The sequence below is a fragment of the Mastacembelus armatus genome, unplaced genomic scaffold (assembly GCF_900324485.2).
Source record: "Mastacembelus armatus unplaced genomic scaffold, fMasArm1.2, whole genome shotgun sequence".
Taxonomy (NCBI): Eukaryota; Metazoa; Chordata; class Actinopteri; order Synbranchiformes; family Mastacembelidae; genus Mastacembelus; species Mastacembelus armatus.
Window position 1 is genome coordinate 39,972 of NW_022872906.1, and position 13,345 is coordinate 53,316.

The window sequence follows — 13,345 nt, forward strand, 5'->3', positions numbered from 1 at the left end:
ATCCACCTTTCTTCTCTACATCATATCAGCCAACTCTCCAGTTTTCCCTGACAAAGTCCCGACATTCAAAGTCCCTACTGTAAGTCCTACACACCTGCCCTTCCTCTTCTCTCTTTGCCTACGAACTCGCCTTCCTCCTCTCCTTCTTCGACCAACAGTAGTCCAATTTCCACTGGCACCCTGTAGGTCAACAGCACCAGTGGCAGTCGTTGTTAACCTGGGCCGCGACCGATCCGGTATGGAAGTCATATTTGTGATTTGCATGTTTGATTTGGCTTAAATTTTACGTCGGATGCCCTTCCTGACACAACCCTCTGCATTTACCCGGGCTTGGGACCAGCACATGAAGACATGGATTGTGCCCCACTGTGGTTGCATTTGTCATGGTAGTACACTATTATATACTATTGACTGTTGGGGCAGTGGCATTGCGGACAGGAACTTCTGGCGCCTGGACAAACTGGTGAAAAAGGCCAGTTCTGTGCTAAACAGGAGGCTGGGCTCTCTAAGAACTGTAGTGGAGCAGCAGATGTGGAGGAAGCTGCTTGATATAATGAACAATAATAAACACCAACAACAACATCTGTCTTGCTGGCAGACTGAATACACCTCACCGTCATTGCCACAACATCGTCAATATCCTCTTCAAACCTTCACCACTGCTCATGAAGTCTCTGGCAGTGCTTACATCCTCTGCATGGCAGGTCTGACAAATTTACCCCAGCCCGGTAACAGTAACATCTATGCAGTCTTACTTCTGGTTGCCTCGACATGGCATCTGCATAAGCATGCTGGCTACCTGTTCGGTGTTCGATGTGGAAGTTGTATTGGCTTAATTCTTTCAGCCAGCGAGCCAGTTGACCTTCAGGTCATCTGAATCAAAAAAGCCAGGGGAGGCTGCCATGATCTGTCTGGATCAAGAACTTTCTGCCCAATAGGTAGTGACGGAACTGGCACGTGAAACGAACAACAGCAAGCAACTCATGACGACTGACACAGTACCTCTGTTGGTCTGGTGTAAGGTGACTGCTGGCGTATGTTAAAACTCGCTCCTCTCCCCACTGGACCTGTGTCAGGAGCTCCAATACTGTTGTTAACCCTCTGGGGTCGACGCACGCGCCGGCGCGTTTTGACGCATCTTTTTCTGATAAGGCCGAAACAAACTTAAATTACTCCGTCAATTCTGATCGTACAGATAAAAGAAGTATATCATTCAAATCTGTAAAGGGTCTAGTTTTAGTGGTATACCATCATAATAACAACAAAACGTTGTGCTTTTTTTAAATAAAGAAAGCCGACAGGGTGCGCTCTCGGACTTTTCTGTCTCTGCCATTTCTCTTCACAGATGCGTAAATAAAACAACCAGAATCTCAGCGAATACTTGCCTCATAAAAATAAGAATTATATGGCTAGAAAGCTTGAAATGTTTTCTTTTGAGTGAAACAATTCAAGTCAAAAACAAATCATCACTTTTTATTTAATCCGTATGAACGTAAGGAGAAGTCCGTTTTTTCCTGTCTTACCTCATTACAGGTAATGCGGTCCCGCCTTGTACACTGTCCACTGTTCACATGTAAATAATCTCAGGTGAACCAGGTAAATATGTGCACACCCCCGAGAAATGACACAAAATATCAAACTTCATCATAGAATTTACTCACGTGTTTGGATGATGGCGCGTTACGCACGTGAAGCGGCGCTCCTTACATTCCTCACAGAGACAAATAGTTTAGCTTGTCCTCAGAGTAAAACCACTGATTTTAACTCAAATGAGGATCGTTAGGCTCCTCATTGTTTTGTATTGTGCTGCACTAATCCGTCCCATCTACATTGACTGAAAGGCTCATTACGCGCGCCTTTGTCTGGTCGTTCAGTGCGTCTTTTGTGTTCTCAGGTAAATCACATGACTATTCATCCTCAGACACACCCTCTTGCATATGGCCTTTCTGGACAAAAAGTGTCTTAGAAAATTTAAATCAGTGTATTGTTTACTGCGATTGTGTGAACAAGATGACATTCACAGCACTCTGAAGTAAACACTTTAGCCTACAACATGCTGGTCTCCAAAGTCTTGTGAACCAATGTTCTGTTTGTGTTTTATGGTCTTATTTCAGTGAGTAAAAAATTGTAGTTTTTCACTAGCCATGCATAACCACTTTTTTCTCAAAAACACAATACTGTATAAACTTGCTGCTCACATATTATTGTAGCCAATTTTGTGCTGATTACAGTGTTATTAGACTTTAGACATTAATATGTTTAAAAAACACTGAAAAAAGCACAAATGTCAGGACATGTCAAAATTTGTCCAGGCCCCAAAAACCCCCTCAGACCCCAGAGGGTTAAGTCAGTGACCATTTGCTCTGTCGTAAAATCCCACACTCACACCAACTATCCTCATGTCCTCCTTCAGTCCATCCAAGAACCTCCTCTTTGGTCTTCCTCTAGGCCTCCTTCCTGGCAGCTTTAACCTCAGCATCATTTTACCAATATATTCACTGTCCCTCCTCTGAACATGTCCAAACCATTTCAATCTGGCTTTTTCTCAAAAGCATCTAACATGAGTTGTCCCTCTGAGGTACTCATTCCTGATCCTATCCATCCTTGTCACTCCCAGAACCTCAACATCTTCAGCTCTGCTACCTCCAGCTCTGCCTCCTGTCTTTTTCTCAGTGCCACTGTCTCTAAACCATACAACATTGCTGGTCTCACCACTGTCTTGTACACCTTTCCTTTCATTCTTGCTGACACTCTTTTGTCACACATCACACCTGACACTTTCCTCCACCCGTTCCAACCTGCTTGCACAAGTCTCTTCACTGCTTTTCCACGCTATCCATTGCTCTGGACTGTTGACCCTAGGTACTTAAAATCCTCCACCTTCTTCACCTCTACTCCCTGTAACTTCACCGTTCTACTTGAGTCCCTCTCATTTACAAACATTTACTCTGTGTTACTGCAGCTAACCTTCATTCTTCTCCTTTCCAGTGCAAACCTCCACCTCTCTAGATTTTCCTACACCTGCTCCCTGCTCTCACTACATGATGATGACAATGTCATCTACCAACATCATGGTCCACGGAGATTCCTGTCTAACCTCATCTGTCAGCCTGTCCATCACCACAGCAAACAAGAAGGGGCTCAAGGCCTATCCTTGGTGCAGTCCTACCTCCACCTTGAACTCCTCTGTCACCCCTACAGCACACCTCACCACTGTCTTACAGCTCTCATACATGTCCTGCACCACTCGAACATACTTCTCTGCCACTCCAGACTTCCTCATAAAAAACCACAGCTCCTCTCTCGGCACCCTGTCATATGCTTTTTCCAAATCTACAAAGACACAATGCAGCTCCTTCTGGCCTTCTCTGTACTTCTCCATCAGCATTCTCAAAGGAAATATTGCATCTGTGGTACTCTTTTTTGGCATGATACCATACTGCTGCTCACAAATGCTCACTTCTGACCTCAGCCTAGCCTCCACTACTCTTTCCCATAACTTCATTGTGTGACTCATCAGCTTTATTCCTCTGTAGTTTCCACAACTCTGCAATGCAACCACAGGGGGGCACAATCCAGTGTCTTCATGTGCTGGTCCCAAGCCCGGGTAAGTGCAGAGGGTTGTGTCAGGAAGGGCATCCGATGTAAAATATCAGCCAAATCAAACATGCAAGTCACAAATATGACTTCCATACCGGATCGGTCGCGGCCCAGGTTAACAACAACTGCCACTGGTGCTGTTGACTTACAGGGTCCCAGTGGAAATTGGACTACTGTTGGTCGAAGAAGGAGAGGAGGAAGGCGTGTTTGTAGGCAAAGAGAGAAGAGGAAGGGCAAGAGTGTAGGACTTAGAGTAGGGACTTTGAATGTCGGGACTTTGTCAGGGAAAACTCAGGAAGTTGACTAATATGATGTAGAGAAGAAAGGTGGATATCTTGTGTGTTCAGGAGACCAGGTGGAAAGGTAGCAAGGCCTATAAATTAGGAGCAGGGTTCAAGCTGTTTTATCATGGTGTGGATAGAAAGAGGAATGGAGTAGGAGTTATCCTGAAAGAGGATTTTGCTAGGAATGTTCTGAAGGTGAAGAGAGTGTCAGATAGGGTGATGAGTCTGAAGCTGGAAGTTGAAGGTGTGATGTTGAATGTTGTCAGTGGTTATGCCCCACAGGTAGGATGTGAGTTATAAGAGAAGGAGATATTCTGGAGGGAGATGGATGAGGTGATTCAGGGTATCCCTAGTGGTGAGAGAGTGGTGATTGGGGCAGACTTCAATGGACATGTTGGTGACGGAGACAGAGGTGACGAGGAAGTGATGGGTAAGTTTGGTATGCAGGACAGGAATGCAGAAGGACAGATGGTGGTAGACTTTGCAAAAAGGATGGAAATGGCTGTAGTGAACACATTTTTCCAGAAAAGGGAGGAGTATAGGGTGACATATAAGAGTGGAGGCAGGAGCACACAAGTTGATTACATCTTGTGCAGACGTTCCAACCTGAAAGAGATCAGTGACTATAAAGTAGTGGCTTGGGAGAGTGTGGCCAGACAGCATAGGATGGTGGTGTGTAGGATGACTCTGGTGGTGAGAAAGATGAAGAGGACAAGGGCAGAGCAGAGGACCAAATGGTGGAAGTTGAAAAAGGAAGAGTGTTTCATGGAGGAGCTGAAACGGGCTCTGGCAGGTCAGGAGGTTCTTCCAGATGACTGGACAGCTACAGCTAAAGTGATCAGGGAGACAGGTAGGAGGGTACTTGGTGTGTTATCTGTCATCTGTCATCTTTGCCTACGAACATGCCTTCCTCCTCTCCTTCTTCGACCAACAGTAGTCTAATTTCCACTGGCACCCTGTAGGTCAACAGCACCAGTGGCGGTCGTTGTTAACCCGGGCCACGACAGATCCGGTATGGAAGTCATATTTGTGATTTGCATGTTTGATTTGGCTGAAATTTTACGTCGGATGCCCTTCCTGTCACAACCCTCTGCATTTACCTGGACTTGGGACCGGCACATGAAGACACTGGATTGTGCCCCCCTGTGGTTGCATCAGGAGTTCGTTTGAGGTGAGCAAAAAAAACAGTGAACTCAATGACCTCAAGTAAAAGTCCAAACTGGTGGACTTCCTGTTGGTTGTATGACCTCGACATGATAAGCTTTTTTGCTTGGCCCGACATGAAGAATAAACATGAAAGAGAGTGAGTGTGAGTGTGTGATGAAAAAAATGTTGGCCATGCTCCCATTGGCACAATGTATTTTCACTTTTGTCGGGGGTGCTGAAGAGCCATTTTTTTGAAGTCATTTATAAAACCTATAAAATATGAAATTTTCACGCGATTCTGATTTCTGGGCAACTTTTGGTGAGTTTTCAGGGAATCAAATTTGAGGTTGTTTTGGAGAAAAATAATAGGGTAAAAGAATAATCCTAACGATTTCCAGGCCCACGCCCACCTGGCAACCACATCATGTCCATTTTCTGAAAGATCTTGCGCATTGCCACGTCATGGTGAGGTGTGGGTCAACGCTAGCCGCTGCCTAACGCCGCACCATCCCTTATTTGTCCCTTGCCCATTCAGCAATTATAATAGTCCCTGCGCCGTGACCTTCGGTCGGTGCTAGGCCTAATAATAAGAATATTCCTAATGATTTCCAGGCCCACGGCCACCTGTCAATCATAATATATACAGTACATTTTCAGAAAGGTCTTGCGCATCCCGACGTCATGGTGGGGTGTGGGTCAGTCCCCCATGCTAACTGGGGGGACCCCTAGCAGTTTTGTACTCCTGGCTCAATGAGCAATTATAATAGGCCCTTGTCAGTGGGCTCGGGCCTAATAATAAGAACAAAATTTCTGCTAGCCCCCTGTAATGCTATTCTTCAAATGTATATACTGTATATGCGTATGTATATATATATATATATATATATATTTCTTCAAAGTATAACAGAACAAAATCCTCCCTGTATTCCAATCAATGTGTGAGTTGTGTGTCCGTAACCATGTACAGTATATATATATATATATATATATATATATATACACACACACACATATATACTGTATATATACCTCCTATATATAGAAGAGGGGCTTGATAGCTAAATGCTCTGCCTCCCATTCTGCTTTTGGAAACTCTGGGAACCACAAGTAGACCTGCACTCTGAGAGCGAAGTGGTCTATTGGGATAATATGGTACTATGACGTCTTTAAAGTATGAAGGAGCTTGATCATGAAGGTATTTGTATGTGAGAAGAAGGATTTTAAATTCTATTTTGTATTTTACAGGGAGCCAATGAAGAGAAGCTAATATAGGAGAATTATGATCTCTCTTGCGAGCTGGGATAGGCTCCAGCAGATCCCCTTGACCCTGGCTTTCAGGAAAAAGCGGGTATAGAAAATGAATGGATGGATGGATGATCTCTCTTGCTAGTTCCTGTCAGGACTCTGGCTGCTGCATTCTGGATTAACTGGAGGCTTTTTATGGAGATACTGGGAAATCCAGATAGTAATGAGTTACAGTAATCTAGCTTTGAGGTAACAAATGCATGGACTAGTTTTTCTGCATCATTTTGAGACAGAATGTTCCTAATTTTGGCAATGTTGCGCAGTTGAAAGAAGGCAGTTCTAGAGATTTGTTTTATGTGTGAGTTAAAGGATATGTCCTGGTCAAAAATAACTCCAAGCTTTTTCACAGTAGTGCCGGAGGCCAGGGAAATGTCACCCCCACTGGGGAAGAAGGATCTTGACCTTGTGTGGGAGGTTGAGCGGTACCGACTAGAGATAGTTGGGCTCACCTCCATGCTGAGCCTGGGCTCTGGAACCCAATTCTTTGAGAGGGGCTGGACTCTCTTCTACCCTGGAGTTGCCCACAGTGAACACTGGTGTGGGCTTACTTATTGCTGGCTGTTGGTGTACGGAACTGTGGTTCAAATTAGTTTGTATTTTTCTTTAACAAATTTGTGCTTCTTAAGGATCATTATGAAATCAAAGCTTGGTTAGGTTGACTGGTGACTCTAAAGATTGAGATCTATCAGTTTTATGGCTTCTTACTTGCCCAAAATACTGCTCTGGGAAATGTTTGCAGGAGTAAATATAACAATACACATATTCAAATTTTATTGGCTTTTCTTCCATCATTAGATCTTTCTGAACTCTTTCAGAATATTCTAATTAGCATATTAGGATCTCCAATGAAGCCAGAGAGCAGAAAATAAAGCTACTGTATAGATGCATTTATAGCTGTATTTATAGATAGATGTATATATATATATACAGTGGGTACGGAAAGTATTCAGACCCCTTTAAATTTTTCACTCTTTGTGTCATTGCAGCCATTTGCCAAAATCAAAAAAGTTCATTTTATTTCTCATTAATGTACACTCAGCACCCCATCTTGACAGAAAAAAACAGAAATGTAGAAATTTTTGCAAATTTATTAAAAAAGAAAGACTGAAATATCACATGGTCATAAGTATTCAGACCCTTGGCAGTGACACTCATATTTAACTCACATGCTGTCCATTTCTTCTGATCCTCCTTGAGATGGTTCTGCTCCTTCATTGGAGTCCAGCTGTGTTTAATTAAACTGATTGGACTTGATTAGGAAAGGCACACACCTGTCTATATAAGACCTTACAGCTCACAGTGCATGTCAGAGCAAATGAGAATCATGAGGTCAAAGGAACTGCCCAAGGAGCTCAGAGACAGAATTGTGGCAAGGCACAGATCTGGCCAAGGTTACAAAAGAATTTCTGCAGCACTCAAGGTTCCTAAGAGCACAGTGGCCTCCATAATCCTTAAATGGAAAAAGTTTGGGACGACCAGAACTCTTCCTAGACCTGGCCGTCCAGCCAAACTGAGCAATCGTGGGAGAAGAGCCTTGGTGAGAGAGGTAAAGAAGAACCCAAAGATCACTGTGGCTGAGCTCCAGAGATGCAGTAGGAAGATGGGAGAAAGTTCCACAAAGTCAACTATCACTGCAGCCCTCCACCAGTTGGGGCATTATGGCAGAGTGGCCCAATGGAAGCCTCTCCTCAGTGCAAGACATGCCTGCATAGAGTTTGCCAAAAAACACATGAAGGACTCCCAGACTATGAGAAATAAGATTCTCTGGTCTGATGAGACCAAGATTGAACTTTTTGGCGTTAATTCTAAGCGGTATGTGTGGAGAAAACCAGGCACTGCTCATCACCTGCCCAATACAATGGTGGGAGCATGGTGGTGGGAGCATCATGTTGTGGGGGTGTTTTTCAGCTGCAGGGACAGGACAACTGGTTGCAATTGAAGGAAAGATGAATGCGGCCAAGTACAGAGATATCCTGGAAGAAAACCTCTTCCAGAGTGCTCAGGACCTCAGACTGGGCCGAAGGTTCACCTTTCAACAGGACAATGACCCTAAGCACACAGTTAAAATAACAAAGCAGTGGCTTCGGAACAACTCTGTGACCGTTCTTGACTGGCCCAGCCAGAGCCCTGACCTAGACCCAATTGAGCATCTCTGGAGAGACCTGAAAATGGCTGTCCACCAACATTCACCATCCAACCTGTCAGAACTGGAGAGGATCTACAAGGAAGAATGGCAGAGGATCCCCAAATCCAGGTGTGAAAAACTCAATACTGAGCACAGGGTCTGAATACTTATGACCATGTGATATTTCAGTTTTTCTTTTTTAATAAATTTGCAAAAGTTTCTACATTTCTGTTTTTTTCTGTCAAGATGGGGTGCTGAGTGTACATTAATGAGGAATAAAATGAACTTTTTTGATTATGGCAAATGGCTGCAATGACACAAAGAGTGAAAAATTTAAAGGGGTCTGAATACTTTCCGTACCCACTGTACCTTGTAACTTGGTCACCGCCCTACATGGCAGTACTTTTCCACAAAAGGAATTCGGACTATTACCATATATGGAGTTGTTATTCCCTTTACCTTCCCTCATAGTAAAGACATAGTGAAGAGCGGTGACCCTGTCACGTGTCTAAACATATAGGATTACACTATACTGCAATACTAGTCACAGAGTGTGTCTGCATTCCCACAAGCGAAAATTTCGTTTGTCAGGAATGTACCAAACTTCGCTTAAAAAAATCCTTTAGGGTGTTGTGATCAAAAAAGCCAATCAGACCCATGCTCCTAGGCTAAATAGCACCCCCTGTATAACGTTTTGATAATTTGAATGGAAAATCCCACACCTTGCCTGTCCAGGTCTGAATTCTGCTCTCACATAAAGGGCTCCCAGTGAGGTGACTGTTTGACCTTGGTATTGACTAAATCTTGTGGTTTTATGAGAGACAAGACTCTTTTCACTGTGATGAGGTAAAAAATCCAACTTTTCGTGATTTGCAAAATTGCCCACCTCAGCTTTGTTGGTAGTCTAGTCAAATGAACATTTACAATGATAAATGTGTAGGTTTGCTGGTCTGCATGTGTCCACGGGCGTGTGCAACGGTCTGTGTGGCTGAATATGTTTGTTAATGTCTTAATATGTGTGTCTGTGTGCTTTTGTGTCTAGGTACGTCTGGAAATGTGTGTAAGGCGTTTCGCCGTCTGTCTCTTAAACGCACATCGACCTGAAAAAATCCTCCGCCTCGCCTTTCCGGCTCGGAGTCATGCCGTCGTTGGAAGGGCTCCCGGCAAGGCGGCTATATTTATTATTATTATCATCATATTACTTTTTCAGACTTTTTTGTAATAATAACCTGTCATGCTGTGCCTTCCAGTTTGAATCTCTGACTTTCAAATCACTTGGTCTTAATTAATTTTATACTGTACATGTTCCTGTAAATGTTTGACAATAACACTTAACACTGCTTTCAACAAGCATTTTTCCTAGAGATATTTTAACACGAATTTATAGTAAGCAATGTAGGGTATTGAAACAGGTAATTTACTAGCTGTTGATGAATGGAACTTCAAGAAGGTAGTGTATTAGTATGTCATACTAACACCACTACCCACCTCTTCATCATGTAGTAACATGTAGTAGATTGAAATAATGAATCAGCACTCCAGAATTTGTACTAAAGAACTTCAATGCATTACAAGCTATTTCACAAGAAAATACATTGCATCTCTACATTAATGACAGACTTGCCTTGGTAAATGACTGTATATACACAGCTGATACAGAAGAAGCTTTAAAGCCTAGTAATAGCAGACATTTGCATTAGTTGTTAGACATTTTGTCTCCCCTCATGGTTCAGGGCCAGATGCAGCACTTGCAGCCATCATTAAAAATAGATCCAGTCCCGCAGTACCTCACATGGGTGATGCCACCAGCACACATGTAGAAGCTGGTCTTGTCGTCTGGGTTAGAATACAGGCCATCTGGTTTGCCGTTGCAGAATCCCGGTCCTGGTGCATGGGTGGTGGTGGTGGTGGTGGTTGTGGAGGTAGTGCTAACACCAGGTTTGGAGGTGGTGGTAGAAGGCAGTGGGGGCAGCTCTGAATGGGAAAAGGTGGAGATATGTATGTTGTAGCACCATACATTACTTTAATCCTCCAATATATTGGAATCATTGTTAAGGTTTAAAATAAATATTATTATAGACCTCCATAGATGTTGTTACCAGTACAATACCATTTTGAACATCTATGTTAGCTTTGATCTATGTGGCATATGATTTAATAGTTTGATAGCAATATCTTATGTCCAAAATGATATCAGGAATACCTGATGTACAGAGCTTACATCATATTGGGATATAGGAATTCTATTGGAAAATTACTCCCAGTAGAATAAGAAATGTCTGAAATGTTAAAAGGAAGAAACATGCTATAAACTTACCTATATCAAGAATTTTGCGGAGATGAGAAAGCAGAGGGTGTTTGCCCTGTCCACAGAATCGTCCAGCAAAGTCATCTAAATCAAGGGCCCACACAAAGGCACCACCAAACTTCTGTTCCTGCAAGTAACGCACCTATTTGAGCAAAAAAAAAAAAAAAAAAACATTCAGAAAAACAGAAACTGGTGTAACAACCTTGAAAATATGGTGAATGTAATAAAAATGAAAGTGTCATGCCCCACCTACCTTGATCTCAAAGCTCTCCTTGGTGTCGAATCCCACCCACTCACTGTTCTTGGTAGCATAAGGGACTTTCTGGTCCTCAATCCACTGAATGGTAGTGTCCTTCATAAAGTTACAGATCTGGACCACAAACAATATTGTGAGTAAACAGTAGCTTCAGAAAGCATTTTTCTACGATCATGTTTTCACTTAAATGAGAAGGCGAAAATAGCAATTTATTCATGTGAAATTGAATTTAAATTTGAAATTTAATCTAGAAATACAGTGTGTAAAAAGTGAAGGGGCCTGAAACCACTGTACATCACGCAATACTGGGTTGACTGTGGCCTCATTTAAACCTTACTTCATAGTAGGCCCAGAATCCAGCTTCACGTGTGTATGGACCAGCTGATGCAGGACCACTAGCTGGGGCTCCAACTCCAGTATTGGATGATGTCAGACGGAAGGTACGACCATAAGTAGCAAAACCCATCCTCAGCTTCTCCACTGGGGTACCATTGTCTTTCCAGTATTTCATTGCAAAGTCCTACAAATGTTGATGGAAAATGTAAAGTAAAACTCTTTAAATAGGTATGCCATTTTGTTTATTCATTTGTCCCAAATGAGTACTTACTGTGTTGAAATAGATTAGGTCACCAAAGTCCTGGGAACCACGGAACAGTGGGCTGTTGTGTCCAGTGAACTGTTCCCAAGTTCCATGAAAGTCATAGGTCATCACATTGATGAAGTCTAGTTCCCTGAAGATAGGAAAAATCTGAAATATCAATTTTAAACACCTTTGCAGAACATAGTGTTCTCCTTAAAGGTGCATTCAAGACAGCATACTCACTTGGCAATCTCAGCAATTTCATATCCACCATCAATGGTTCCTTTTCCAGCAGACACTGCAGCAGTCAGCATGAGCTGACGATTGCCAGTGGCTGTGGCCTCAGCTGCATAGGCTTCAACGAGTTCCTGCAAATACAAGTGAAAGAAGTCAAAATTACATGATGCCAATAGGCTACATAAAAAAGAAGTCAGAAATAATTACATGATATTAACTATTAGAATAACTATGAATTGCAGCCATAAATGGAAACAAAAGAGGTCTATACCCACCCTGCAAAGCAAAGTGAATCTCTTTTTATCTTCTGGGGGACTTCCACGTGCACCAGGGTACTCCCAGTCCAAATCCAGACCATCAAATCCATGAGTCCTCAGGAATTTGATAGAAGACTGGATGAATGTCTGACGGTTAGCTGGAGTGGAAACCATGATGGAGAACCTGCAGGCAACAGTGAGCTTTGTTATCATAAGTATAAGTATGCTCAAGAAACCTTTTATGTAAATTAAAATTTCATTTACTGCTGTGAACCAAAGTTCCATCCACCAACAGCCAGCAGAGTCTTCAGATGAGGATTTCTGGATAAAGCAGAGAAGATAGATTATCACCACACTTTTCTTGAGCTTGTAATTACTTATAACAGGTTACTAAAAAAATGTACTGCTTGTTTTGCATTTGCATTTGCATTATAAAATATGAAACGTCTTTGCATTTGAGTCAATAGTTTCTATTTCAACAAATGTTAGCATGCTGAATTTCTGCTTAGACCTGATACTGCAGCTTAGCCTGAACTCTGACTTCTGACAACTTACTTGGTCTTCAGGTCATTGAATGACTTGTAGAGGACATCATCATTCCACTCATAGGTAACCAGTTCATTTTTATGATTGATGATGGAGAAGGCATAGATCAGGGTGGTACAAAGATGGGCATCCACATCTTGTGGCATGTATTTGCCCTCACCAGGTCTGTACTGGGACCAGTTGGTGAAGTAGCACACCATCTGGGAGGCAGATCCTGTGTTGGAATATAGTAACTTCATAGACATGCCATAAAGACATCCAAACCAAATGGTGCTAGTTGAAATAGTATAAGAGCTTACCCAGCTGGCCTATCAACAGACATAAGCCTAAAGAATATATAAAAAAACAAGGGATAAATTAGTAAAAAGACATATTAAAAATTTAAAATTGAATCTGGTAATTATGTTTAATGTAAACATACAATTAAATACCTGTTAGAATTGTGAGCCTGGTCATTATGAATTCACTTCTTACAACTTCACAGGACTGCTAAAAGACAAAAAGTTGAACCAGGGTCTATGACTGTAGCGACACAAGAACACTACCATTCTGAAGATAATCACAATTAAAACAAAAACTTTGCCTTATAAACTCACCTTGGGACCAGATGAGAGACCCAACCAACTGCACCAAAGTTTGGTCTTTTATACAGTTTATTGTGCGCAGAGTAAGGAGGAGATGTAATGGCCTATGATAAATTG

At 42.4% G+C, this 13,345-nt stretch overlaps 1 protein-coding gene across 1 annotated transcript; it reads right to left on the minus strand.

Annotated features, from left to right (window-relative positions):
* Nucleotides 1-9,951: 9,951 nt before the first annotated feature.
* Nucleotides 9,952-13,129, minus strand: LOC113146385 (acidic mammalian chitinase-like). The gene is made up of 11 exons (XM_026333758.1): nt 13,076-13,129; nt 12,944-12,970; nt 12,654-12,858; nt 12,363-12,419; nt 12,117-12,282; nt 11,848-11,972; nt 11,632-11,755; nt 11,362-11,544; nt 11,022-11,138; nt 10,778-10,910; nt 9,952-10,434 (listed from the first exon to the last, which is right to left on the minus strand). Exons 1-11 carry the CDS (start codon nt 13,098-13,100, stop codon nt 10,190-10,192), a joined length of 1,407 nt encoding a protein of 468 aa, XP_026189543.1. The 5' UTR covers nt 13,101-13,129; the 3' UTR covers nt 9,952-10,189.
* Nucleotides 13,130-13,345: the final 216 nt, after the last annotated feature.